General features: G+C 56.4%; 5 protein-coding genes across 5 annotated transcripts in view; 3 read left to right on the top strand and 2 right to left on the bottom strand.

Annotated features, from left to right (window-relative positions):
• Window positions 1-2,056, top strand: part of CHGG_06819 (uncharacterized protein) — a gene marked incomplete at both ends in the record, with an annotated part of 3,699 nt that extends 1,643 nt beyond the window's left edge. The window contains 4 exons of the mRNA XM_001222913.1: window positions 59-250; window positions 340-527; window positions 584-1,594; window positions 1,727-2,056. Coding sequence (XP_001222914.1) covers window positions 59-250; window positions 340-527; window positions 584-1,594; window positions 1,727-2,056 — 1,721 coding nt within the window. The remainder of the gene's footprint in view (window positions 1-58; window positions 251-339; window positions 528-583; window positions 1,595-1,726) is intronic.
• Window positions 2,057-2,905: 849 nt separating this feature from the next.
• On the top strand, window positions 2,906-7,053 carry CHGG_06818 (uncharacterized protein; the record flags this gene model as incomplete). The annotated part of the gene is made up of 2 exons (XM_001222912.1): window positions 2,906-6,602; window positions 6,809-7,053. 2 exons carry the CDS (start codon window positions 2,906-2,908, stop codon window positions 7,051-7,053), a joined length of 3,942 nt encoding a protein of 1,313 aa, XP_001222913.1.
• Window positions 7,054-7,974: 921 nt separating this feature from the next.
• CHGG_06817 (uncharacterized protein) lies at window positions 7,975-8,397 on the bottom strand (the record flags this gene model as incomplete). The annotated part of the gene is made up of 1 exon (XM_001222911.1): window positions 7,975-8,397. One exon carries the CDS (start codon window positions 8,395-8,397, stop codon window positions 7,975-7,977), a length of 423 nt encoding a protein of 140 aa, XP_001222912.1.
• A 708-nt stretch (window positions 8,398-9,105) lies between these two features.
• Window positions 9,106-11,279, top strand: CHGG_06816 (uncharacterized protein; the record flags this gene model as incomplete). Its single annotated transcript, XM_001222910.1, has 2 exons — window positions 9,106-9,961; window positions 10,231-11,279. 2 exons carry the CDS (start codon window positions 9,106-9,108, stop codon window positions 11,277-11,279), a joined length of 1,905 nt encoding a protein of 634 aa, XP_001222911.1.
• A 1,194-nt stretch (window positions 11,280-12,473) lies between these two features.
• CHGG_06815 (uncharacterized protein) lies at window positions 12,474-22,888 on the bottom strand (the record flags this gene model as incomplete). Its single annotated transcript, XM_001222909.1, has 10 exons — window positions 12,474-13,313; window positions 13,378-14,020; window positions 14,090-14,216; window positions 14,283-15,303; window positions 15,388-18,859; window positions 18,921-19,104; window positions 19,171-19,270; window positions 19,339-20,546; window positions 20,630-22,464; window positions 22,530-22,888. 10 exons carry the CDS (start codon window positions 22,886-22,888, stop codon window positions 12,474-12,476), a joined length of 9,789 nt encoding a protein of 3,262 aa, XP_001222910.1.
• Between the last annotated feature and the right edge of the window lie 3,106 nt (window positions 22,889-25,994).

The raw sequence follows: 25,994 nt of genomic DNA, 5'->3' as shown, positions 1-25,994 counted from the left end.
ACCCCAAAACAGCTGCCCCAGGAACCGACCACGCAGCTGGCGCGCACTTCCACCACAGAACAATGGTTGAACATTGAGGAAGATGGTACAGGTGGGAAGCGTTTGACCGCGCGGTTGTTGTATTATTACCCCCGGTACAAGCCGGTCCGTTCCCATCAGCAGTACTCTGACTTCTGCCGCGTCAAGCTGCTCCTGAACCACCCCCATCGCCAGTCGGAACAATTGCTCGAGGTTGATTTAGGGTTAGACAGTAGGTCGTCGAGCAATGGTGTCGCTGGCAGCGGTTGACAATTCTGTTCAACCACTCCCAGGTAACGTCTGTCTCTAGTGGGTCAACAGATAAAGGGTTAGGGTTACCGCTGCCGGAAGAGGATGAATTCGAGCGAGGGGAGGATGCTGGGGACATCACACTTGAGGATTGGCAGGAGGTGGCCCGGCTGGTCCCCGACCTCCAACTTCCCCACAATCTCCCTGAAGAGCGCGTTCCGCGAGTGAAAGTGCCAGGCCGCGATATGGAGACGCTCCAGGTAATTACGACGTGGAAGAGATGCCTCTCGCAGCCCGTGACACGTTGAACACGCAGCAGCGGCAGGTATACGACACGGTCATGCGCCACTACAGAGCCAAGAACGAGAACCGTCAGCCTCCGCCCCTTCGTCTACAGATCGACGGAGGAGGTGGGACTGGAAAGTCGTACATGGTGAAGGTCATCTCTTCTCATCTTCAGGCCGAGGCAGCTTCCTATGGCCGAGTTTCCCCCATTGTCAGGGCCGCCCCGACGGGCGTGGCGAGCAACCAGATAGGGGGACAGACTCTGCATTCCATGCTGCGGCTCCCCGTCGACGGAAATTACCGCTCGCTCTCCGAGACTCCGACGACCCTGAACGCCCTGCAGCGGCGGTTCAGGGGCATCCACTACCTCGTGATCGACGAGAAGAGCATGCTGGGCCTCAAAACCCTCGCGTGGATCGATCAGCCCCTACGAGAGGTGTTTCCGGAGAACCGCGACGAGTTCTTTGGCGGCCTCAGCGTCATCCTGATTGGAGACTTCTTCCAGCTCCCCCGTGTTCTTAACAAGCCGCTATACTCAACACGCGACGACCTAAAGGGCATCGAGATTGTCGGGCGTAATGCTTACCTCTCATTCGACAAGTCGGTGTTTCTGACCACAATACAGCGGCAGCAGGGCGAAGACCAGGCCCCGTTTCGGCGGGCCTTGGAAGAACTGCGAAAGGCTGATGTGTCGGTACCCTCCTGGGAGCTCCTTGCTTCGAGATGCTCTGTCAAGCTCTCTCCCGAGGAGGTTGACAGCTTTGCTGATACGCTTCGCATCTATCCCACCAAGACCCAGGTCGTCGAGTACAACCACCAACACATGCTTGGCCTGGACAGCCCCGCCATTCAGGTCGAGGCAAAGCATGAGGGTGTTGGTGCGGAGAAGGTTGAATCCTCAAATGCCGGCAACTTGGCCAAGCGCTTGCCCTTGTGTGTTGGTTGCAGGGTGATGCTGACGCGGAATTTGTGGGCCGACGTCGGGCTCGTCAACGGCGCACAGGGCACAGTCTACGACATATCCTGGAAAGAAGGTACCGACGTGCTGCGAGACCCGCCCTAGGTCATCATGGTGGCCTTCGATGACTACGACGGCCCGGCCTTCACGATGCCGAACGGGGAGCCGCTCCGTAGTGGAGAGAAGCTGGCTGTTCCCATCCTCCGAGTGCGGCAGGACTTCATGGTCGGCGCCAACTCATGTTCAAGAGAGCAGTTCCCGCTGTTGGTCAGCTATGCGATCACCGTCCACAAGTCACAGGGCATCACCCTGGACAAGGTTGTCTGCGACATCTCTGCGCCAGAGTTTGCTTCTGGCCTCTCCTACGTGGCCGTTTCGCGGGTGAAGACACTCCGCGGGCTGATGTTTGAGCGGCCCTTCGAACGCAGCAGGATCTACCGCGAGACACCATCACCAGCTATGGGGTTGAAGTTGTCCGATCACGCGACCAGGCAACTGCAGGCGTTAGATGCTGTGGCGGGGGAGGTTCCCTCAGAGTCTAATTGATTTGTAAGTAGCGAGGACGTGAGTGTAGATACGTAACGTGAGTGGCGGGATAGAAACGATTCGTAGATGGCTCAAGTAGATGGAGTTGCTGGCCGACGGACAGATATTGGCGCTTCGTCTGTCCCGTAATTAACCCTAACCCCGATTGTCCTCCGGAGAGGGACAGGAAAATTGCCAGGAGCGGGAGAGAGGAAGGAAGCGCCCCGTAGCGTAGCGAAGTGCCGCGCGACTGACGAACGAAGCGACGCCAGCAATTTTTGTACGCTAATCTCGATCCAGCGTTCTTCGACGATCTAAGCGTCGCAAACCCGGCACCCCATCAATCACAACTCCCACTTTCAATGTCCATTTACTCTCGTATAATTTAGTTCCTCTCTAAGCTCTCTAGTTATACCATAGAAACTAGCTTAATCTCAGGATGTTGCACATGCTATCTATATTAAATTTGACATGAAAATGCCCATGTCACTTCTATGAAATTGAGCCCTTGACTTCACTAGCGCCATTTGGGCTAGCACGGGGTTCTCTCTGAAACAGACTTCGGTTCGTGGGATGCATGGATAGGGGCCGATTGGTTACATCCCGACGTCCAACCTGCCTGCCACTCCCTACTTCTTTTTGTGATTGATTGGTACAGTCCGTACAGCATTGGTATTTACGTAGAAACTTTCTAATATCTGTCTATCCGTCACGCTCTCTTCTCTCTCCAAAGTATATTGTTGCTGCTGCCGGTCGAACTAGTATATTTAGGTACGCATATACTAATGTCCTAGGCGTCTACAAGTCGAACTACTCCCCTAATGCTTGAGTAGACAGCGTAGTAAAGCAGCCTGGCTAGAGTATCCCGATATGACGGGAAATCTGGAGCAGGCCTTACTGCCACTCCAGCCCGACTGGTGTTTTCTCCAAGAGGAGGAGCGCAACCGGCGCCTTGCCGCAATCGGTTTGGTCTTAAATGTGCCCGAGCCCGCGTTGCTATGCCGCCCGTGCGGCTACGCCTTGCAGCCCAATGGCAACTGCGTGACGCGGCATCTCGCTGACAAACATGCCATCCCAAAGCGGTCGCGCGACGGCCTCCACCCCTTGGTTCGCGCCCTATGTCTTCCGGATCCCAACACCCTACCTCTCCGCCCCGATTGGTCGCCGGCCCATCCGCAGCTGGCCACTCGTACCGGCGTTGCCTGCCGTCACTGTACCTACCGGACAACCAGCGTCGACCTCATCACGCGGCACCTAGCGAAAGCCCACAATCGCCGCCGCACCCAGGGGCATAGGGGCTGGCTGCGCGACGAGGTCTTAGAGGACGTTGCCCTGCAGAGTTGGACCCAGAACGGCGCCCGCGGGTACTGGATCGCTACGCAGGACCCATCCCCGGCCGAGCGACCAGAAGACGCTTCCTCCCGGTTGCGGAACCAGGCCACAACCGAGCAGAGGGCTGCCCTTGACGCGCTGCACCAAGCCGAGCGGGAACACCTGGCCGGCCGTTCGGCTACCGCTCGCCAGACAGACGGCACGAGCCCACCTGATCTAGCTCTACAGACGAACTGGATGCGGCGGACTGGGTGGTTAGAGACCTTCCAGGGGGCGAGGCGCGACGTTCTCGTCAGGCTCGCCCTGCCACCGTGCCAAGAAGGGGACGGCCTGCGACTTAGCGCGCCTGGAGACGAAACAACGATCCGGAGCACCCGCGAGGACGAAGATCGGTTAGGCCGCGTTGCGTCGGCGTTGCGCGGGCTTCAGAGCCGCTGTGAGGACACGGCGCGACACACCGACGTGTCGATCCGGCTGTGGCTTCGGAGCACCGACCCGGTGCGTCCGCACAGGGTCCCCTTTGACCTCGTAGGCCGCCAGTCCACGGCCCAATCCTACTGGAGGCTCTTTCTCAGGTTCTTCTGCTTCTCGTTTCGGCTCTGGCGCCTGCCGGAGGCTTCCCGCGTTTCTCTATGCCGGAGGTCGTTGACGCAGGCCCAGCGTGACGCCTTGCAAGCGGCTTGGTCCGCGCTCGGCGAACCACGAACCCAGGGTCAGCGGCGCGTGGACCGCGCAACTAGAGGAGCAGCCCAGCCGAGCGCGCGGGGGTCCGGCGGCGGGAGCGAGGATGAGTGCTACGACAATGCCCACGATTCTGGGACAGAGACCGTGGACACTACCGCCTTCTCATGGCCATCTCGAACGCGGCAGACAAGGCGAGCTGCTGCTGATCACGACGACGTAAGCGCATTCAATGATGATGACGATGACGATGACGATGACGAAGGCGAGGACGCCGCAACCAGCCAGGACGACTCTAGCGTAGACGACGGAGATAGCGAGGATACCGAGTCTAGCTCAGAAGATGGGGAGGACGCTGGGTCCGATCCGTACTACCAGGACGCCCTGCTACAGCTCGCTAGGCTTCTGGTGACCGAGCCATTCCGTGACGGCCAAGCACGCTCTACCCTCCTCGTCTACTTCAGCGGCGTCGCAGGCCTCGGCGCAGACGGGTCTTCGTTTGAGAGACCCTCCCGGTACACATCCAAGCTTTCCGCCTTGATCTATTGCGCGCGCCTCCTTCTTTTAGAGACCGTTCTCCCGCGCCTTCCCCACCACCACATCCGGATAGCAGCCCGGCCGCACCGGAATCAGGTCGAGCGCCTGAATAAAGTCCGGGTGCCAGCATTCTGCCTGGGCTCCCAGGCCCCCGTAGGCGAGCTGCTCAGTCTTCGGACCTATGGCCGCAAGTTAGCACGGTCGGATGGACCCGCCTTCCGTGTCCAGTGGAGCGATGACGACCAGGTTTTGTCGTGGGACGAGGGCCGTATCTCGATGCAGCAGTTTCGGGCACTCTCGCACGACTTGCTCCAGTCCGTCGCGTTGTCGACGAGGCGCCTGATGTACGACTTGCAGCCGCAGGTCGATCTCCACGCCCTCCGGGACAAGATGTCGGATGTGGGAAAAGGCTACTCGTTCGTGACCGAACCGGTGAACCACCTGGTCGATGCCTTCTTGGCCTTGTCGGAGCGTGCCTGCCTCTCCCCCGTGAATGGTCTGATCGGTAGGAACGGATGGGACCAGCAGGCCGTCCGTCGCTATATCGAGCTGCACGACCAAGCGCTGGTGGAGCTCATGGCACTGATCCACCTCACCGGCGGGCAGGCTGCTCGGGCGACGGAGCTGATGTGCCTAGAACATTGCAACGGCGCTTCGACAAGCCGGGGCATATACGTCTACGACGGCTCCTTCTTCCTCGTAACCAGGCATACCAAGGCCCGTACGGTTACCAACAAAGAGTTCCAAGTCGCCCGCATGCTGCCGGACGAGGTCGGCCGCCTCCTCTACCAGTACCTTGTGTATATCCGGCCGTTCACATACATGCTGCAACGGCGTTGCTACGGAATCGACGTCGAGTCTTCGTTGATGTTCTGCTCCCCGCAGAGATCCGACAGGCTGTGGAAGACACACGTCCTGTCAGGGGCGCTGCGGCGGCTCACCGAATCGACCGTCGGCCGAGCGTTTGGCACACATGTATATCGGCAGCTCTCCATTGCCGTTACCGAGAAGCACGTTCGGCAAATCAGGAATCCGTTTAACCGCTACGATGATCGAAGGCGCGACGCTGACGGTGGCGTGGCGTTCGCCTGGCAGAGCGGACATCGGCCCTTGCAGAGAGCCTACACGTACGGGCTGGACGGGGCCTTCCCCGACAGCCTCCAACCCGCTCTTCTGCAGCTTTACAAGTGGCTATCTTTGGAATGGCACGGATTTCTACAGCTCGGGCAGCCGGATCCGGCGCGCCAAATCCCCGGAATGGCGGCGCAGCCTCCTCGAGTTTCTCTACAGCCGAACGACTGCCCGCTTGACGTCCGTGAGCCGGCGTCCTCCGCGCCGCTTGTTCGGACCGTACAGCCTCGAACAGCTCCGAATGGCCCGCAGCCAGATCGTACCCTACCTGGCCATCGATCCGACCAAGCTGACGAGAAAGGGCCTGATGCGTTTCCCGTCCACAGACCGCCGAAGAGGCGGCGTTTAGAAGGAGAAAAGGCTCTAGCCCCCAGGGCCGAGAGTGCCCCCAATGGTACGGCCCCCGACGATCCTAGCGTACAGTCGGCCAGATACCCACAGGACTTAGAGTCTCGCTCGAGATCAGCAAGGGAGATGTTTCCAACAAGTACAGAAATGGGAACGGGGACAGAAACGCGAGCGGTACCAGCTATCGCGCAGGGCGGGGCCAGGGTCGTGAGCGTTGGTCAGCTACCTATCCTAGCCCCTATCCCAGCCCCTACACGAGGGAAGGGGTTACGTATAGTGCTGTTCGATGAATTCTTCAAACGATTGCCCGCATTCCGGATCGCTATTTGCCGCGAGCACTGCGGTGCGGTTACGGCGAAATCGGTTGCGGCACATGTCAATTCACAGCACTCCTCTCTAGCTCCAGGGGATCGGCAGCGCATCGTGGAGGAGGCGTTGGCGCTGGAAGATGACGGTTCGCTAGCCGCTAGCGTAGACGACATCCGATTCCCCAGCGAGGTGATGCCGGCGATCGACGGATTGCCCATGTGGAGCGACGGTAAGAAGTGCATCGAGTGTGGGCATATCCGGCGCACGAGGCAGGATATCCAGAAGCATTGCCGGTCAGAGCATGGTTGGATTAACCCCAGAGGGCGTGGTAGGAAGCCCGGGGCAGGGCCGGTAGGTGGGTTGGGCGACATATGGGTGGACGGGGTGTATTGCCAGCAGTTCGGCCGGACGGGCGCGCTGCAGCGGTTGTTTGAGGTGGTGCCGCCCGCCGACGCGGCCGCAAGCGGGAGCGGGAGCGGGTAGGAGAGACACCCGATTTCCAAGCCGCCATCCGGGCCGAGTTCGAGGCGGCGGCGTGGGCCATCAAGGAGAAGAAGGAGGCGGCACCGGCGTTGTGTTGGAAGACCAACAGCCACGATTCCACGGTTATCACACAAATGTTTTTGAAGCTTACAACAGTGGGTTGGGATCCTCGGAGCAGCCCCGAAGTCATCAATTGAAGGTTGTCCTTGTTTCTGTCTGTCCTTCCCCTCATCTTGTGTAAAATAGCTGGTCGTCAGCTCCTGGCCTCCCCCCACGTAGGCTGCATTGCGCCCACGTTGGGCAGCCATACATGTTCTGCAACCGAATGTCCGAGTGCCAAGTGCCACAACTTCCAACACGTTGATCGGGGACTAGGTTGTCGGCCAACATGTGGGTAAGGGCGGCTAGGGGTATGGCTGGGGGGAGGGTAAGCGTAATTTGGAGAAAAAAGCAATAGAGTAGGAAAAAAACGAGGTTGGTTAAATTAGGGAGCAATAGTCGAACTGCTGTGTTTCTATATGGGAAGCCTTAGCAAGCACACCACCACCACTACTTAGCGGTGCAAGGCGGGTATCCACGAGCCGGGACATATTCGCTCACAGCAGCGAGGGGTCTCTCTTCGGCTTACGACCTTAAGCGGCTTATTTGTTGAAGCTGTTCCTTCCTCTAAGCCGTAGAGTGACTGCTCTCGAAGGCAAGAGCGGTTGGGTACCAGCTCGAGGGAAGGAGCGGGCTGTGGATCAAACCGATTAGGTGCCCTAAGCCGGCAACGTACCGTCAACCTCCCGCTCACTCGCCTGGAGCTGCTCTTTTTGCTCAAGCCGGGATAAATTCGCTCAAAGCGTAAGCCGTCAAGGTTTTTCAATATCAGCATGCGGCGGTAATGTATCAAGCACACCGCTATTCCTGACTGGGAAAAGCGAATATGCCACACTGCAGCAGTACAAACTAAATTCCTTTGACAGCTGCCAGGCCAGCCGCAGCCCGCCACAGTGCCAGCAGCAACCACAACAGCATCAACCGAACAAATCGTAGATAACGCAATTCTGCTGTATTTCTGCTGTTCTGAAATATGCTAACGATTCATCAAAGCATCAGCCGCGTCTGCCGCCGGCTGGCTAATTCCCCAAAGCAACGGCATCTTCCTGATCCTCGTGGGCAGCTACTTCGGCTGCCGCTAGCGCCCGATCATGGTCATCTTCAATGTCGGGATCCAGGGCATCTAGGCCATCGATGAATCGACCGGAGGCCCGCGGTGCCGCTGTGCCGGGTTCGTACGAGTCTCTCGCTCTGGCGCCAGCAAAGGCAGTGGGGTAGCTCCAGCCGTGGTTGTGCAACGCTGCTGGGCCGTCAGGAAGCTTCACAGCCCATCTGCCGTCAGGGAGAGGCCGGGCGGCAAGCTGGAACTTGCAGCCAGTAAACTGCGTGCTGGTCTTGCGGCGCTTGGATTCGTGGGTCTCGGGATTGGCCTGAGGTTTGTACTCACGACCCTTGGCACAGCGGAAGCGCGCTCGGCCAGATTTGGTGCCGTTCTTGACCATCCTGTAGCCGTTGGTGGAAGCGTGGGCTTGGGTGGCTGCCTATGCCTCCTCCAAAGTGCCGTAGGTATTCTCGGGCGGCGGCGGGCCGCAGGGCCGCTCTGGCGTTTGCGATGACCATCCGGCTGCTTCCATTCTGCTTAAGAATAACATCATTAGCTAGATAATTAGAATCAGGGTCTGAAAGCATACCTGACAGGCTCGGCGGCAGCAGGCCGTTAATTGGAAGCGGAAAGTTAATGCTGTGGCAGTAACACTGCTGTGAAGATGGCTTTGAGGAAGAATTCAATTGCGCTGTTGGCCCACCTGGCAGCTGTCAAAGAATTCAGCTTGTCCTGCTGCAGTGGGGCACACGCGCTTTTCCCAGTCAGGAATAGCGGTGTGCTTGATAGTGGTGGTGGTGTGCTTGCTAAGGCTTCCCTTCTAACTATAATGGGTGGGTAAGCTATGGTAATCAGTTCAGCTCGTGTGGTGCGAGTGGTAATCAGTTCAGCCTGGTGTGGTCCGAGCTAATCCGAGCCAATCCAGGGCCCCTGCTACCAGACCCACCCCATAATCAGCCTAACATGGTCTGATTCAGGATACTTGGAGTAGTAGTAGTAGTAGTAGTAGGGTGTCCAGAAGGTGACGGCGAACCCTTCCGATTCGGCCACCTGGCCGTGGGAAACCGCAACCGACTTTATGGACCACCTCGCCCGTAAGTACGCTACAATGGATCTAGCGGCCAACGCGGAGAACAAGCTTCGTAGCCTGTCGCAGAAGGACGAGTTTGCGGCGTTTACCGACTTCTTGACTGAATATACGAACCTCACCGACGTATGCGACTGGGATGGTACGGCCCGCGTTCGTGGTTTCCGTGAGCGGCTTTCCAAGCCTATGCGGGAGGCCCTCAACATGCAGATCAATACCCCGGAGCGCAACGATTTCGAAGGCTGGGTCAAGATGGCCCAGACACTGGCAATCAACATGGAGGGCGAAGACCACCTCCGCAAGGCAGCCAGCAACAACAACGGTAGTCAGAACCGCAGCAACGGCAACGGCGGCAAGGCCAAGGATCCCGATGCCATGGACCTCGACCAGATGAGGATCAACTTGGCAAAGATCCCTGAAGAGGAGAAGCTACGTCGAGCCAACGATGGCCTCTGCTTCAACTGCGGTAAAGCCGGCCACCAGGCCCGCCAGTGCCGTAGCCCCACATACCCGAGCCGTGGTGGTCGTGGCGGCTCTCGCGGTGGCGGCCAGCGCGGTGGCTATGGCGGCGCTTACAACAGCCAGGGCTACTCTCAGGGTTATTATAGCCCTCAGCAAGGTGGGAACAACAATTATTTCGGAGGCGCTTACCAGCAGCAGCGAGCGTTCAACGGCCCTGGTAACAACGCGAATACCGGCAATAGTGGCAATTACCAAGGTCCTCCGACTCGCCGCGGCGAGATGCGTGGCGATTTCCGGGGCGGCTACAACTCCCAGGTCCGTTTCTTGAACGTGCAGAACCCAGGCCATGTGGTAGGCGAGGTCGACTCCGAGGACGGTTGGAGCGGCGATGGCCAGCCCACCACGAACTACGAAGGTCGGAGCGAGGACCGCAGCAGCCAGGGAAACGCCTAACCTCCACACAGAGCCGCGTGTGGAGGCGGAGGGCCGACTATAGGGAGGAGGACAAGGTGTTGGGGATAACGCTCGCCGGTGCCGATGACAGATTGATCATTAGTGCTATCGGCCAGAAAAATTCCATTACATTGTCTTCTTATCTCCTTGTAGGCGGCCGCGCAATTCCGTGTGTATCACTGGTTGATTCTGGGTGTACTGGGTTGGCGTTCCTAGACTTCAGGTTCGCAGTCAGGCACCATATTCCGTTAACGAGACTACCAGAAAAGAGGCCACTGTTCCTTGCCGACGGCGCTCTATCGTCATGGATTGAGTGGAAGACACAAGTGGGCCTAGTGATTGGCGACCATCGCGAGCAACTACAGTTCTTTATTACAACGTTAGCGGAGGATAACCCAGTCATCCTCGGCTTCCCGTGGCTGAGAAAACACAACCCGGCCGTGGATCGGGAGAAATTATCCCTTACTTTTCGTGAGGGCTGCCGGGGGCACTGCCGGCCGCCCCGAGCAATTGGGCCGACCACAGTTTCCGACCCTGGGAAGCGATTCCATATGTATGTCGAGGATGTCGAGGACGAAGGCGAACCCGAGGGGCAGCCGGAGACCGTTGTTAGCAAATTATCTGTGGAACAAAGGGCAGCGAGATCACGCAGGAGGCGCAGCTGGCGCCTCCGCCAACAGCTGTTACAGCATCGCAACGCCGCGGAGGCGAGAGGAGGCCCCCGGTGGACAATGGCGCCACCACACGCAAGGGCCAGAATGATACCAAATCAGCCCTCTTGTTCTCCCCGGCAGGCGAGAATGGTAGCGGGGAAGCGAGCAACACCAGCCCAGCCGCACCGGGCACTGCCGACCCCTGGGGTGGCACGACGGACCGAGCGCATCGACGGCGCTGATATTAAGTTGCTGAACGCACCGAATTTCGCCCTGCTCTGCCGCCAGAAAGGCGTCGCGGTCATGAGAACCACCTTCGGCGAGCTGGAGCAGGCGATGAAAGAGGTACCATATACCGAGCTTCCCGACCTGCCAGACGGGTTCTTCAGGGACCTTCTCCACCGCAATGGTGATGCAGGCGATTACAGGGCACGACTGCCAGCTGTTTTTCATAGCTTTGTTGACGAAGTCTGGCGAGATGGACCGACGATGCGGCGCATCACCGAGGAGGATGCCCGCAAGTTCTTCGACAAGTCGAATAAACCGTCTCTGACAGCTGACGAGATCAAGGCGCGACTTCCTCCTGAGTACCGCGACCTGTTTGAAGCGTTTCTACTAAAGCGGTGATACACCTCAAAACCACACACACCACCAACGCTGGTCACGTGCCACGCTCGTTGTGATGTCAATGCAGCATGAGAGAGGAGATGGCTCAGGAAACAACAAAGTGATGCCGCGGATCCTACGATCGCGGTATCGATACGCCTACGCGCGTGGCCCTCTGGTCAGAGGGCTGCGGTCACAGCTGCCGCGAAAGAAATGTCACTTCTGCAAGTGTTGAAAGAAAAGAGTGAGAATTGTCTGCCCCCTTAACCCCTGAGAGGGCGGGAGCTGTCTCTCCTAAATACATGAGAAGTGCCAAGGCGGAAAAACGGAAAATAGATAACCCTACCCCTCTGGCCACTGCAAGGCGTATACCCCAGTTCACTACACGGCATCAATCCCACGACTGCACGGCTCGCGAGGAGAGTCCTCGACTGGCTGATGGACTCGGGGAAGCTGCCGATGTACAACTTAGCCAGGAGGCTCGAGCTGGAAGCGGCAGCCTGAAACGCCCCCGTCCGGAGGCCAGGAGGCCTCCTCTCTTTGTATATGCAGACTCACCAGAACGCATCGTTCCTTGATTGTTGGTATGGGTTTTTCACCCGGCCCGGGAGGGCACGGTTTTCCTGTACATGTGACGAACCTACTTCAGGATCCTGTCCTGTTAGGGTTCAGCTTCGGTTGAAGGTAATCTCTCAAGGGTGCTTAGGTTCGGTGCAGCCAAAGGGTGCACAACAGAGACTTGTCTCAACAGTAGGCTCTCGAGCTTGTAGCGAACTGTAGTTGTGATTGCTCACTGGAGGACTCCCAGAGTTCTCCAGAACGAGTGACTATATACTAGCTAATTCCTGGGTACCTCCGTACCTGGATCGAAGAATATTTCCATGATCCTGCGATCCGTCCTGGATCATTAGATCGCTTCTCGATCCAATGATCCATTTCTGATTGGCTACCTTTGGATCGCGTCTGCAGCTCATGATCCGGTTCCCATTGGAGGAGGCCCTTCTTTGCCGATTGGCTCGGGGCACGACCAGCGTGACCCGCCGGGTCGTCTGCATGCGACCATATTCGTGACAGTACACTAAATAGCTGAGGGTCTGGCACGCCCTAGGGCATAGCGGAGTATGAATAATAATAATAACAATTAACTAGATAATAGACTGTTACTCGCCTGCTTTACTTATAATCTCAATCTAACACCAGTCTTCCAATACCACCTCACTCAGACAGGTCTGAGTCGAACCACTCGCTATCATCATACACCACATCCTCCCCTTTTTCATCGCTCTCATTATTACCCACATTCGCACCCATATCATCCACACCATCAAACTCAACAACCTCGTCAGCATAGCCATTTTCGTTCGCTCCCCAAGAGCTCCCACCACCTGCTACACCAACCGTCGTCCCAGCCACAGATGTTCCAACTTGAGTTACTGGTACGCTCGACGCATTGTCCTGACCGAAAAACGGATGGCTTGCCTGCAACGCCTTGCCTTGTGTTATAAATCCCATAGGCGTTTGGACGAAGTCTTGCCCGTGTCGTCTCATGGCCAACCACTCCTGTAGAAATGTCAAAGGCCGAGGGGAGAATGACATGTTGACAGTCCGCCCATCCCTCCGAGGAGAGATCACCGTCTCGCCTCGCCCTTGGCCATCTTGTATAACGTCATTGTCATCCTCAGAATCTGGCCCTTGTTCCTCATCATCAGCGACCAAAGGCGATTCCATGTCCCTATCGTCTTCGATCACACCGAGGAATGTGCAAAGCGATTCGTACTCATGCCATTGAAAGTATAGTCTTCCGGCGAGCAAGCCGAGTTCAGTCTTGAGCCACTGGGGTGCCGCCCAGTCTTTGGGCAGGGGTGGCATGCTGAAGAAGGCTAGGTTGTTGAACGCCATCATTCGTTTTGTTACGGGGGATGCGTAGGTCATGAGGTGGACTTTGGGGTGCGTGGCTTTCGCGTACATCATGCGGATAACTTCTTCGGCTTCCTCGGGAACAAGGACGACGGCTGTTTCGAATAGGCCGCTCCAGAGCACCCAGCTGACGGGGCGCTATCGCCGTGTTAGACAAGTAGAAAGGGGGCGGAACTCAATCACTAGAGGCGATGAAACTTACCAGAAGAGTATCTGGGGCTGAAGAGGTGTAGAGCTTCACTGTCCGGTTGAACTCAGCCGACACGAACAGCTTGGATTGCGCGTGGCTGCCCCGACCCGACACCTTGTGTTTCCGGCCCAGCGAGGTGCTCGAAAGTAGCTGGAAGACATGTGTAACGGCATGGCTGTCAACGGGCAGCCGTCCGGTGCGGGTAAAGATCTCAATCTCGGCGTGGAGACCTGGAAAGCGTAGCGCGTCGTACTGCACCCGTTTTTTCACCTGCCGAACCGACTCAACTTCAAAAGCAACCTCGCGCTCCTGTTCGACTTCTTGAAGTGCTGAGCCATGAACGGCCCGTCCCGTGTCTTGGAAGCCCTTGCGCCGAAGGTTGAGCTCCTCCGCAAATGCAGCCACCTTGGGATGCGATAATTGGAAATTGCCGTGCTTGCTCCCCTTGGCCTTCGGTTCGTACATCTCCTGAAGCGTCTGCAGCTCGTTTTGCCTAATGGATGACACATATTGGGCACGGTGGTCCGGGTTCGTCAAGTAGTCGGGGTTGTCCAGGGCGGCTTGGGTTCTACGGCAGAAATCAACACCTTGCGAGTAATATAACGGCTGCAGCTGCTCGATGCTGTCGCAAGAATTGTCGAGAAGCCAGCAGATGCTGCGACCAACGCACAGTCAGTATTAGCGAGCCGTATCACAACGCTAACGCAGTGGAGGCTCTACGTACACGTCGTGGGAGTCGATGTTATCGAACTTTGACTTCGCTCGCAGGTCGGCAATAACTTGGTGCACCTCGGGCGGGATGAAAAACGTGATGGCCTGTGACGTCCCGAGCTGGCGTAGCCGCATGGCCGCTAATTCAAGTTTGAGAGTCAGCGCAATTGCAGTGGGGAATCTAGTAGAGAGCAGGGGGCACACACCTTGAACTGTATGGTCCTTGGACTGGCCCGGGCCAACCGTGAGGGCACCCCGCGCGTCAAGCGGGAATTTAAGGTCAGTCCCCCGGGTATGAGCCTCGTCAAGATACACGAGACACTTTCTTAAATCGTCGGCATATGGCGATGCCAACAGCGGCGTTTTGCGGCCATGCTTGGAGATGACCCACGGTTTGTTAGTCGAATCGAAATATAGTGCGGCATCGCACCGCTCGTCGACTTTGAGCCACGCCCTGGCGAGTGTTTCGTTGTCCATCTCGAGAATTTGGGCCCCCGCGTCAATGAGGATCCGGATGTTCTGTGCCCTAAGCATACGGAGCAAGTCCCATTCCGTCGCCCGGCCATCCCTGGGGTTGGTGATGATCTGACACCTGCGAGACCGGCCGTGCAGAAGATATGTGAGAACCTCGGCGTTGGTGTGTGATAGCGTTGCCAAGTCTGCCTGGTGGATGGTGAGCGGTAACATAGTACGGTTGTCGTTTGTGCCACTAAAGCCTGTCGTGAGTGGTTGTTGTCGAGCTTTCTTCGACAGCTGATCCCCGGCGGAGCCGTTCATCGCGTCCGCAGACATTGATTCCAGCTGCGTCGAGAATAGCGGGATGTCCCACCCGCTGGACTGTAACTTCACCCTGAACTGCTTCGCGTGTTGCGGAAAAACGAAATTGTTCAGGAAGTAGTCGACCACAACGACCCGGTACCGCACCGCTTTCCATATGTCACGGACCTGGGCGTCATCCTCAATGTTGATTGTGTTCCACGCCCGCACAGATGCCGGGAATTCTTCCGAGGACTGCACCCACTTATCATACTCGGTGGACGGATCGTCTGACTTGAGCACGCGAGCCAGCGCCAGCCGCAGTTGGCTTTCATCAATGCCGCCGTAATAAAACACGAGGCAGGTAAATAGGATCGCCACGTCGGGGTGGCCCCATTCCGACTGCTCACTGGGCACCCCTTTAGCGTGGTATGGGACCGCCACGGGATCCGAATTGGGCCGAAGGCCGTACTGCACGTTCCAGCGCTTTTTCAGCGTCATGATCAGGATACGATTGACGATTAATCCGCGGATGAGATACACCGTCTGTCTCACCTGGGGCCTATCCGCACGCAGGTTCCGTATTTTGTCAAGAGTGGTGGACTTCAGCTTTTTCGCCCCTGGGGCGAGAAAGTCCCTGACGGCCGCACGTTCTCGATTGTCAAACGTGCTTACGGGGAGGATACTGCCGTGGCCTTTGGTAACGTCTGTGGCGAGTCGCTTCAGTAACTCGTCTTCGACGTCCCGGCGCACAAAGTAGATGAGAGGGAAGCCACCCCCCTGTCGTCTGACCACTTCGATGGACTGGGGGAACGAGTTTTGTAAACTGTAAAGGTGTTGATCGACGAGGCTAAGTAGGGCTTGGACGACTTGCCATCGATGCGGGTGACCGTCGACGGGCATTTGCGGGCCGGAGGGGTAGATGAGTTGAGTTCGAGCCGCCAAGGTGTAGTCGGATTCGTCCAAAATGTCACGACAGACGGACCTCAGCCAAGTGTTCACTTTGATCATAGGCTTCGCCTCATTGACCTTGTTGTCGAGGATCCTCTGCTGCCCGCTCAATAGGAAGGACAGATTGTGCTCTGGTAGGCACAGCATCAGCCCCCCCGCCTTCAGGGCACGTTTATGAATGTCGTAATACAATCGGATGCTGTCGTCCTTCGTCACCGTCCGCCTGGAAAAGGGGATGTGGCTGACCTGGCGGTCCAGAATCCTCCCAAGCCTCAAGTGGAGCAGCTGAGCAGTCTGTTGGAGCAGCGCTTTCGGGACGATGATGCGCACGAGGCTCTGCTTGTCAGCCATCGAAGCCGCGACCATCGGAATGATGCATGATGTTTTGCCCTGCCCCATGTTCATCTGCAAAACCGAGTTTGTACCCGACGCTGGCGAAATGGTAGCTAGGGCCACATCGACCTGGCTGGGCCGGATGAGTAAGTTGGAATCTATTTCCAAGAGCATCCAGTCGGGATGGTCCTGGGGTCTCCAGTTGGTATGTCCGAGGTTGGCTTCCTCGTCCTCGAAGCGCGATTTGTCGCCTGCCCGAACACAGTCATTCAGTCTCATCACCCGTTGCAGTTTGGTTATGGCCAGGCCGAAATCGATCAGCGCATCTCGCATCCCATCCCCGAAACACGGGCTAGCCGTCGATCGCAGCTGCTCCAGCAGGGACACTGTTGTGATTGCGGGCCATAGACCGCCTAGTTGAAGCCACCGGATCCGCCGGGACGACATCGACAGTGCCGGTGTCTCCAGTGACGCTTTCAGGTATGAGAAGGCGCGGATGAACTCTGACACGGCCGCGGCATCGTCACGGAGGCAAAGGAATGTGGCAAGCTGCTGGGGCGTCCTGAGGTTCTTGAACGCGTCCAGACTCTGCAAGAGATCTCGGGCATAACGTTTGCGCACCAATGACTTGCTCTTCGCCAAATCGTTGATGATGTGTTGCAGTTCGATAATGTGTCCCCTCGCTTCCTCGGCTGAGACTTTTGGTTTGGCATTGCTGATAATGGGGCGATTATTATGCATCAGCACAGGGGAGTGGCGGTCATGTTGAGAGTAGCTGGCCAAAGGAGCCCATTGAACCTCTGAGTTTCGTGTTGCAGCGATGAGAGGAGTTCTGTTGAAAGCTTTCCCAAGAAGGTCGGAATCGAGTTGAGGGATCACGGCGCCACGAAGAGGGCTAAGTGGCCCAAAAGCCACTTCGGATGCGATCATACGTGGGGGCTTATACTCAAAGTCTGAACGTCGGCGGTTCAAAATGAGCTGGACTTGGTCCAAATGAAGAGACAGGCTCCTGTTATGGTACAGGCGCAGCCATTCTGGGCGGATAGCCTCAAGCGCTGCCGAGATGTCCACCAAAAGATCAGTACGCGGAAACTTCGATAGGTCAGGCTCATGGCACGGCCATTGGGCGAGAAGGAATTTGGCCAAAGAACGGCAATCCTCGTCGCTTTTCATCTCGTGCACGTCTTTTGCAGCTTGCATCTTGCGGCGCTGCTTGGCAGTTATCAGCATTCCCAGTCCCTCTCCGTCATTCTCTGGAGGAGGGATTTTGAAGGGGCGGATCAGTTTCGTGATATCGTCCAACCCGGGGTTGCTACCCGGACGGAAATTGAAGTAGGAAGGCCAGGGGGGAAGAGACAAGGACCGGAGATCACTAAAAATAGCGAACGCCAAAAGCCCCTTAAGGAGACCGTCATCAAACTTCTGCCGAAAAGCCAAGGTTGCCAAAAAGAACATGAGGCTGTAGCTTGACCGGCTGCGACAGGACTCGACGAGCGAGCCCCAGTTTTCGCGCATGTCAGCTTGCATCTGCCTAGTGAGGGACACGGTCTTGTATTCGGCGCCATAGCCACCGATGGTATTTCCTTGGGACAGAAGGTCGGCTAAATTAGACGGAGTTTTGAACGTTTGTGGCTTTGTCCGCAAGAGGTGTGTAATCTCCATCACAGCAGCATGTCCCGAGGATGGAAGCTTGTCTCGGGACAAGTACACGCGCTCTTTGTCCCTAGATGTGGGCTTGCTCCCGCCTCCATTAAATCCATTTCTCTCATACAGTCGGCGGCGTATCAACGCCCTCGTGGTCAGATGGGCGTCGCCGGTAGGAGAGGGATCATGGCAGATTCCCGGCATGGTGCTCTGAGTCGTGGAAAATCTAGCCAGGTCTCTCGAAACAGCCATTATCTCCTCGACCACCTGTCGATACATCGGGTCCTGCATGTGGCAGGTGAGGCAATCGTCCCAGCGATCGGTCTTCATGACTTTCAAATCTCGGGGATAGTATTCTCGCACCGGCGTGAGGCTGGCAATCTGAGATAAGACTGGAGCTAGTGATCCGCTGAGCACTGTCCACGGCCGGCAGATTCCCAGCCGAAGCCAGTGGAGACTCTCCTCGGTTCCAGTACGCCCTGTCAAGGGATCGGGAAGCAAGAAGGACGTATACGCGTGTAGCAAGGCTTTGGTGTAAACGAGGCTCGGCTCGGCGGCGCAGTCTATCCTGCCGAGCGTATCATTGATCGGAAATTTCCCATACCTTCCCTCCTCCTTGATGCTGACCAAGACGTGGCATCCCGATTTGGTGGTGGACAAATGGCCCAGGGGAACTAGGACCGTCCGGCGAAGGGGGTTGTCAACACCACGGCACACCAGCTTGCTCGTCAGGCCGTACCAGGTCCCGGCGTCTTGATTGGGATCGATCTCCAGATTCAGTTGTGGAGAATACAAACGCTGGGTGTTTTTGACGAAAAACATTAACTGGAGGCATTGGATATGAACTTCGAGACCGCATCCGAATCCGGATGGCTGGCTGACAAGAAGGTTCCGCCTGTTGGTCAAGCCATCTAGGATCCTTGCAACCCGCTCGAAGAGAGGGCTAAGGGGGTCCACGACAATGTCTCGCTCCTGTCTGCCCTGCCGGAGCTTCCAGCAAACAGGATCATAGATGTTCATGGTCCAAATGACATGGTGGTTGAAGATGTCCCATGGACTGGCGGTGGGCGCCATGTAAACATCCCCAGTACTTAAATCTCTAGGAGGTATTCGTTAGCCGGTGCAAAAGAGTCCCTAGACTATGGAGCAGAATCACTTACAGCCAGTGTATACGGCCATCCACCAAGGGTCCCGGGAGATCCCAGATGGTTGCAGAATGGAAGCGTTCCTGGGAAATGAAGCGGACAGTGCAGGTTTGTGGCCGTCGTAATTTAGCTACGATGATGGTGTCGCGGCCTTCGTATCCGATGTGTACCGTGAAACCTTTCGGTCGGTTGGTGAGCGCTGTGCCAGGGAAATATCAGCCATTGAACGTCTGAACTCCATTGATCTTAGTGGGACAGGTCTTACTGTACGTCATCCCTGGAATCGACGACTGAAACACTCGGAGAGGCTGATCGCCAAAAAGAGCCCTCAGCATCAATGAGTTCTGCGAATCCTGAGGCAGTTTCTATTCACATCCCCAGTTAATTCAAAGTCCCTCAAGACACGGCCAAGCTGGACTGGGTGTAGACCTACCCCAACAGGCTTCCCATTTACGAGAAGTGTACCAAGGAGCAAATCCACGTTCACCACTTGGTGACTCTCGGTTTCGGTCTGGGCGATATCGCAGGACAGCCAACCAGCGCGATCAAGGGTTAATGCGGAATTCGTGGTTCCAATTCGATCCGCGTCAGGCCAGAAGTACTTCAAGGCCTCGCGGAGGCTGTCTGGGCTTTCGCAGATTGAAAGCGAAACAATCCTTTTGAGACGATGGGAAAGCTTAGTGGTAGATACCATGTTCTGTAACATGGTTTGCGGAAGCGAGTCGATGTTGCTCACCATGTTCTCATGGGTGGCGATAGTAGACTCGACGTACAGGGCCAACGATACAGGGTCGAAAGGGACAGAGTGCTCCAGATGGATGACGAACGTGCGCCGACATAACAAAGCCGCCGCGAGAGCGCGTTGTTGCAACTGTTTGGCCGCAGCCCTGTCTGGAGATGTCAGAATCTCCTCCCGGAGCAGCCTAAACCATTGGGCGCAAATCTGCCGGGCCTGTAGGATAGAATCGAGAGCTTTCTCATAAATATCTGTTCCCAAGTTGGCTGCGGAAGATAGGTCAAAGACGCGTAGCGCCAGAGTGATTATTGTGCCCATCAGATATGCCTCCCTCCAACTTGCCACCGCGGCGAGATTCGACAGACGCGAGTGCAACTGCTCGAGCAGCCTCTCAACAAAGTGGGCGTCACGGAAAACGGAGTGAATGAGTCTCAGAGGTTTCAGTTTGTCATTTTGGTCCGATGCTGGGCCACAATGCAGCGCCAAGTGGTTGAGGAGTATCGCGCTGGCTTCGCTCGACCAGTTCATGTTGGTTGCTCCGAGCTCGACTAGAATGGATATCCATCTTCGAGCGGTGCCCGACACCAGGGTCTTGAAGGCAAGGAACTCGTGCGGATTCAAACCTGTGGGGCAGCTCATTTGGGTAGCCATGATTTCGTACGACGAAGGGCCGTCCCCTTCGGCGGAAAACCCTTTGTGATGGAGCAAGCTGCCGAAGGGCGAGTTCTGCGGTAACTGGAGTCGGACGTGGTGGGTAAATTGTGGTCTCAGCCGTGTTCGTCCAGTCCAGATTCGGCTGGTCGCATCAAAATAAGCCAACTTCAATCCGTTTGGCTTGCACACTGCATCCCGTCCACCATCCCACTCGATCGGAAAGGTGGCATTCGCATAGTGAGTGTTCAAAACTAACGTAGAGAGGGAGAATCAGCAACTAGCAGAGCAACGACTCGGCCCCAGATGGCGCCTGGCAGGAGGAGGGGACACTTACAGGGCTTCGTGAAGGAGGCCAAGGAAAAGGTAGGCTGTGCTGTGTTGGTGGCAAAGCCTGCGAGGGCGGCGTACTCGTGGATGCGACACTTGGGTTCGACTCCTTGGGCCGGCGCAGAGCAGGCGAGCCGTGATAATATCATCCAAGTTGTATCGCGGTAGACTGCAAAGGCCGCAGGGCACCGTAACTCGAACACAACCACTTTGGCCAGAAAGTCGTCAGATGGGAGCGGGTGCTCGTGAATCTGGATGCGGAGCCTGGCCAGTCTTCGTATCGCTTGACACCGGGGACAGAAGCTCTCGACATGTTCCCCCCTTCCGAAAGGATCATTCTCGTCGACGGTGAGAATGCAAGTGCTGCCATTGACCTGCCGGGTCAGATCATTGTATTCGGCATTCTTTCGCCTCCATTCATCCAACTTAACTTGCTTTTGTTCGCGAGCCGCCATTTCAATATCCTCACGGAGGGCACTCAAGCCGTCAACAGAAGGGACTTCATCGTAATATCTTCGTGCGAAACAATCGTTGGTCGGATCATCAAAGATAGTGATCTTGGAGCCGCGGCACATCTTAACCCGCGCCTCAAGGTAATGCTGGACGGCCTGTAGGCGAGCCATGTCCTTGTAGAGCTCCAGGTGCAAAACGTCGAGAATTTCAGCCGTGAATACGGGGTGGAACTTTTGGAGGAGGGGGAATTGCTGGCATGTCCACATGTCAAGTCTTGTCCAGAGGCACATGACATCGAGGATCAAAAGGCTCATCTCGCTGGCGTTGCCTCTGTATAAGTCTAGGCCTCTGTCAAGATGCCTTCTTATCTGGGTCGGTGCGGTACCAGAGGCTCCAGATCCAACACCTGACTGAAGGGACTCCCGGAGTTCATCCTCTATAGCGGTGATCTGAAGAAGGGGATTCACGAGCTTGGCGAAATGCTCGTTGCGTAGAGTTGAAGGATCAAAGTCGGATGGTGGGATCCATTTTTGCTGGCGGCCCTTCATCATCTTGTTTGATGAGACCAGGATTCGCTGCAGCCACTGGCCACTCATTCGCAGGGGCAGCCTGGTGTCCGACATTGAGGCCGTCTTCGGCAAAGGAGGAATCTGCTTGATGGAGGACACCTTCCACGCCTGCCACACGGATTGTACGTGGCCGACCGCGCTGTGGATGATCGGGTCGATGATGGGGGTCAGCCGCGAGAAGAGAAGATCCACATTTCGTTTGATGTGCTCCTGTTGCATGCTGTCTCTCTCCATGTCCAACTTCGCGAGCCGTCGGCACAGTTTGGCCTTGAGGAAATGGACTTGGTCAACCTCAAGAGCCCTTTGCGCGCCCTCCAAAAATTTGGCCAAGCAGACGCAGACACAAAATTTGTATTCGAATCGACCCAATTCCGTGCCCAACCTCAGTAGCAAGTACCGCGAGATGAGAACCCTGAGCGCAAGCCAGCGGGGAGAACGGCGCCACGGCCTGCGAGCCTTGAACCAGCAAACGTCGTCCCGCACTCGTTTCCGAAGGGGAGGGATGGACAGTCTGCGTCCGTTCTCTTCAATGATTGCCATCAACAGCGAGCTGATGATTGCCGGATCGCCCGTGTCTCGGTCTTCGTATGTTTGAACTCCGGCTTTGTAAGATTGGGCGGCAAACGCCTTGGTGGATTCCAGGGAGGCTAGCTCGAGGAAGTCGGCAAGTGCACCTTGGAAGTTGTCGTCGTTGAATGTTGGTAACGGAATAGCAAATGCACTGCCGGGAAAATCCCACTGGAGGGCATTATCTGCTGCGAGGACGTCCTCGCTTCTTGGAGAGGTTTCAAAAACTTCAAAGACGACCTCTTCATCCAAGCTGGCGGTGACAAACGGTTAGTTGAGTCGTTTGACTCGAGCGAACCCAGAAGCATAAACACTTACTCCGACAGTCGATGGATCAAAAGAGCCGCATTCTGGCTACGAATGTCAAGCAGGATTGCGCCGAGGGCGGTCATGCCCCTCAGCTCTGACAACAAAAGCGTCCTGTCAACCCTGCCGTCGCGGGTGACGGCCTTGGATATAACTAAGCACTGACGGAGGCGTTCCCAGATACTCGATACATCAGATCGTGACTCGTCTCCAGTAGCGGCATCCCGCAGGATGCGGATCGCCACGAGAAGGTGGTCAGTGAGCCTAGCCTCGATGTCGTTGAGATTCGCATCTTCAGAAGCCGGAAGTCGCTCGGGTAGAGCGAAATGATGGAAAACCGATTGTTCCATAATTCCAACAAGACCACACATGTAGGTGTGGGATGATTGACGTCGGGGGTTTTGAGGAATTGAGAGAGGAAAAAGTGTTGAGAAGGTGGGAAAAACGCGAAACCTTAGGGAAAGAAAAGCATGGTAGACTTTTGTTTGCAAAAATGAAACCCAATAAAACCTAACTTAACCCAATAAAAAATCGACATTCCGTTTGTTGGTGGCCCATGTTAAACCATGTCATTTGCTACGAGTTCCGGAACCACTTTTTTGCGAATCTGCATGCTCTGAGGCCAACAGTCTCCGCGAGAACTTTCACGGTGAGATAGTGTGGTAAGTTGAGGTGGCGGGGAGTTTGGGCTGTTTCCGACATTCCAACCTGCGACTGCTATGCCCCGTGTTAACGGTGAATGTATGGGAGTCGTTTTGGCCAGTGTATAGCTTACCTCCCGTATAGGATCCGAACCAACGTGCACAACACCACGGATCCAGGCCTGCGAGGCCGACAGTTGTGAAAGGAGACCCGAGAGATCTTCCTCATTCCACGCATTGCAGTTCACAAACTCCAGACGGCAACCTCGGGCCGCAGCGTTTTCCGTCAATGATGAAGCTGTCACGGGAGGAATCGCCGTGGTAGGGGATCTCTGGTATAGTGTAGTTGCACGAGGAACCGAATGTGGGAGGCGGGGCGCGCTTGGGGAAAACCCTGCCTGTGGCTGCGCACAGGCCACCTGAGCAGAGCCCCGCTACACAAGGCCCCCACTTCGGGGCCCAGCCTTGCAACCCTAATCCTAACCCTCGCCTTGCGCCGACCCACTTCTACCCCACCCAACCTCGACACGCTCTGAGCCCGATTTGGCAGGTACAGATGCATTCCAGGTAGGCCCGTGCGTCCTCGACGCGTTCCGACCGCTTCGCCCGCTGATTGGTCCCACTATACCGAAAGGGGAAAGGGAAGAGGGGAATCCTGCACGCGTTCCCGGTCTCGTCTCTCTCTCTCTTCCTCCATATTGAAAACACTAATATCCTAGGCGTCTACGTGCGAACTTCCCGCCTGATTAGTAGGAGGGGAGGGGGCTGCTGGGTGTAGGGTTAGGGGGTTGGGGAAGGAAGGGGGAGAGGGGTGAAGAGGAAGGCTGGCCCATGGTGGTGAAGAGGAAGCTTGGCCCCTGGGGGTGAAGACCAAGCTTGGCCCCTGGGGGTGAAGACCTGTCCCCTGGGGGTGAAGACCTGTCCTCTGGGAAGTGAGGGCGCAAGCTTGTCTCCCGGAATCCGGAAGGCTCTTGCAGCAAGCTACATCAATGCATAACGCATATGCATTGCCTGTAGTTATGTTATTCTGAGCTTTGGAACGTCATGAGTTAATCGTGTATAAATTGGCTGTTGTCCTAAAGAACACATCTTGGAAGCATCGTCTGGTAGGGTCAAAGGCTGTGCCATCGGATGCACATCTAGCCTCTCTAGCCTCCCGCGGTCACGCAGAGATACCAAACCCAGAGCATACAATGTCAGGCAATATGTGGCTTCAAAAATTATCGACCAGTACAGGTCATCGCTCGAATGTGTCAATGTGAGTGCGAACTGCTGCGGCGTATGGCACTGGAAGAGAGGTAAGAGGGAAAGGGAAGAAAGCCGACGCGAGGGGGTGGGGTTTATTGGAGAAAGAGGTATTTGTGTATTTGTTTGACAAACAACGGGCGGGCCTGCGCGCGACATCAGCCCCACGTGGGGCAGAGAATTGACAGGGTTGCCGCTTCGGGGGCGAGGAAGCCCCGAGGAGCCGCAGGTAGGACGGAGCGCCCGACAAGACGACCGATCGTCCATGGTTCCCATCCATCCGTGTCCGAGTTGGCAGTCAGCCTAGCTACAGGCGTGGGCGAGGTGAGGCGAAATACGCCGGAGTTGGAACTGGAAGCACTGGGTCAAGGTCCGTTGTGGTCGGGTTTCGTGATGCTGTGGTTATGATTATGAGAATGGCAAGAATGAGTTCTTGTTTACACTGCCCGGGCCCGGCTGGTCGTGGCGTCGTACGCGGTCCGTTTGATAGGATTCGCGACATCAGCAGCGGGGGTATTGTGTGGACGGATTCCGCCTCGGTCACGGATGGCCCATATGCGGCGGCCCGAGGGGCAGCGCGGGTAACCGCCCCGAGCAAATCGTCTGGACGAGGGTCAGCACCGGCAAGAATGGGATCGTCCCCGATAGGCAAGTGATGGGCAAGCGTGACGGATTTTGACTATACAATTTTGTGCAGTGGCCCAGAGGGGCTGCGCGGGAAGCGCCCCGGACCCATCATTAGCACAGGGCTTACGGCCAACCGGAAACACTATTCGATGCTGGCTCGACGGGATCAATGGTCAAGCCAACCGATCCAAGTCTCGAGACAGAGAATGTGTTGGAGGACAGGCACGGGGGAAATGTTGGGGCAGATGGTTGTATTGTCGTTGTTGTGTCGTAGTCAGGAACTTGTGCTAGCACGGCTAGTCCCTCGTTGTAGGGGACTCTGGGAGTTCTCCGGTAAGCCATTGGGCCATGTAGTATCTAGGATACCCTTCCAGCTATTGTCTATTGTAAGTCACCATATGGGTTGTGAACCGTCGGGACTCCGGCTTACCAAACCCAAGCACCCTTTCGCGCTCGAACCTTCAGTTCGGCAAACCCTTCCAGAGTCGGGTCTAGGGAGATTCGTCACAGCGGGCCGTCGTTACGCGTTCGCCGGAGTGGGCCAATGGAACTAGATAGACGGGGACGGTATGCATATCTCGACCTTCCCAACGTTCCCAGCGTTCGAGGACGAGAGGCACGAAGGTAGGCAGCGATCCGGCTGGTATAGAGTCGCTCGTGGCATTAGAAGACTCTGCTAGTTGTCCAGTAAGCAATACGAACAGTAAGCAGCATTGGCTATCGAGGTAAATTGCTTGCTCACATTGCTGTGACCCTTTGGCTCCGCCAAAATCTCGTGCCGTTGTATCTGACCCTCAACCCGGCGAACCCTTTCAGCGTCTGTATGCAGAGAGATTCGCCAGGTCTGTCACACGTACCAAGATCGGAAGGCAGAAAGGCGGAGGGGGAGGCAGGGTTCTGCATCTATCCACTTCTACCTACGGCGACCCCAAAGTAGATAGAATAGGAAGCTATTCTATCAATG

Source organism: Chaetomium globosum, genomic scaffold (assembly GCF_000143365.1).
Source record: "Chaetomium globosum CBS 148.51 scaffold_3 genomic scaffold, whole genome shotgun sequence".
Classification (NCBI taxonomy): Eukaryota; Fungi; Ascomycota; class Sordariomycetes; order Sordariales; family Chaetomiaceae; genus Chaetomium; species Chaetomium globosum.
Note: the sequence above shows the minus strand (reverse complement) of the source record. Positions and strands in the feature narration are given on the sequence as shown.